At 53.9% G+C, this 449-nt stretch overlaps 1 protein-coding gene across 1 annotated transcript in view; it reads left to right on the forward strand.

The window, feature by feature from the left end:
• LOC102673916 (BMP-binding endothelial regulator protein) overlaps positions 1-449 on the forward strand; it is a 7,242-nt gene that overhangs the window by 5,851 nt on the left and 942 nt on the right. The window contains exon 10 of the mRNA XM_031513384.1: positions 20-417. Coding sequence (XP_031369244.1) covers positions 20-417 — 398 coding nt within the window. The remainder of the gene's footprint in view (positions 1-19; positions 418-449) is intronic.

The raw sequence follows: 449 nt of genomic DNA on the forward strand, positions 1-449 counted from the left end.
TACTTTCCGTATCTCGTAGGTGGGTGACTCGAAGGTGAATCTCGGGCAGAAGATGCGAGTGAAGGTGAACGGTAAGAAGGTGGATCTACCTTATCGCGTGGTTAACAGGTTGGACGTGAATAGAACGGTGGACGGTATAATCGTGAGCACGCATATCGGAATCAAGGTTCTCTGGGATGGGATAAGCTTTCTCGAAGTGTCCGCCCCGACTTCGTATCGGGGACGCTTGTGCGGTCTCTGCGGGAACTTCAATTCCCTGCCAAAGGACGACTTTACCAACCGAAGGGGCAAATTGTTGCAAGACCCGCAACCGTTCGGTCAATCGTGGCTGGTCGGGGCCAAGAAAAGTTGCGTCAGGCCAAAGTCGGTGGCCAACGTGGATCGCGCCAGACGTTGCAGGGGAAGGAAGGATCATCGGTAAGCTCTCTCTCTCTCTCTCTCTCTCTCTC

The sequence above is a fragment of the Apis dorsata genome, unplaced genomic scaffold, assembly GCF_000469605.1.
Source record: "Apis dorsata unplaced genomic scaffold, Apis dorsata 1.3 scaffold_631, whole genome shotgun sequence".
Taxonomy (NCBI): domain Eukaryota; kingdom Metazoa; phylum Arthropoda; class Insecta; order Hymenoptera; family Apidae; genus Apis; species Apis dorsata.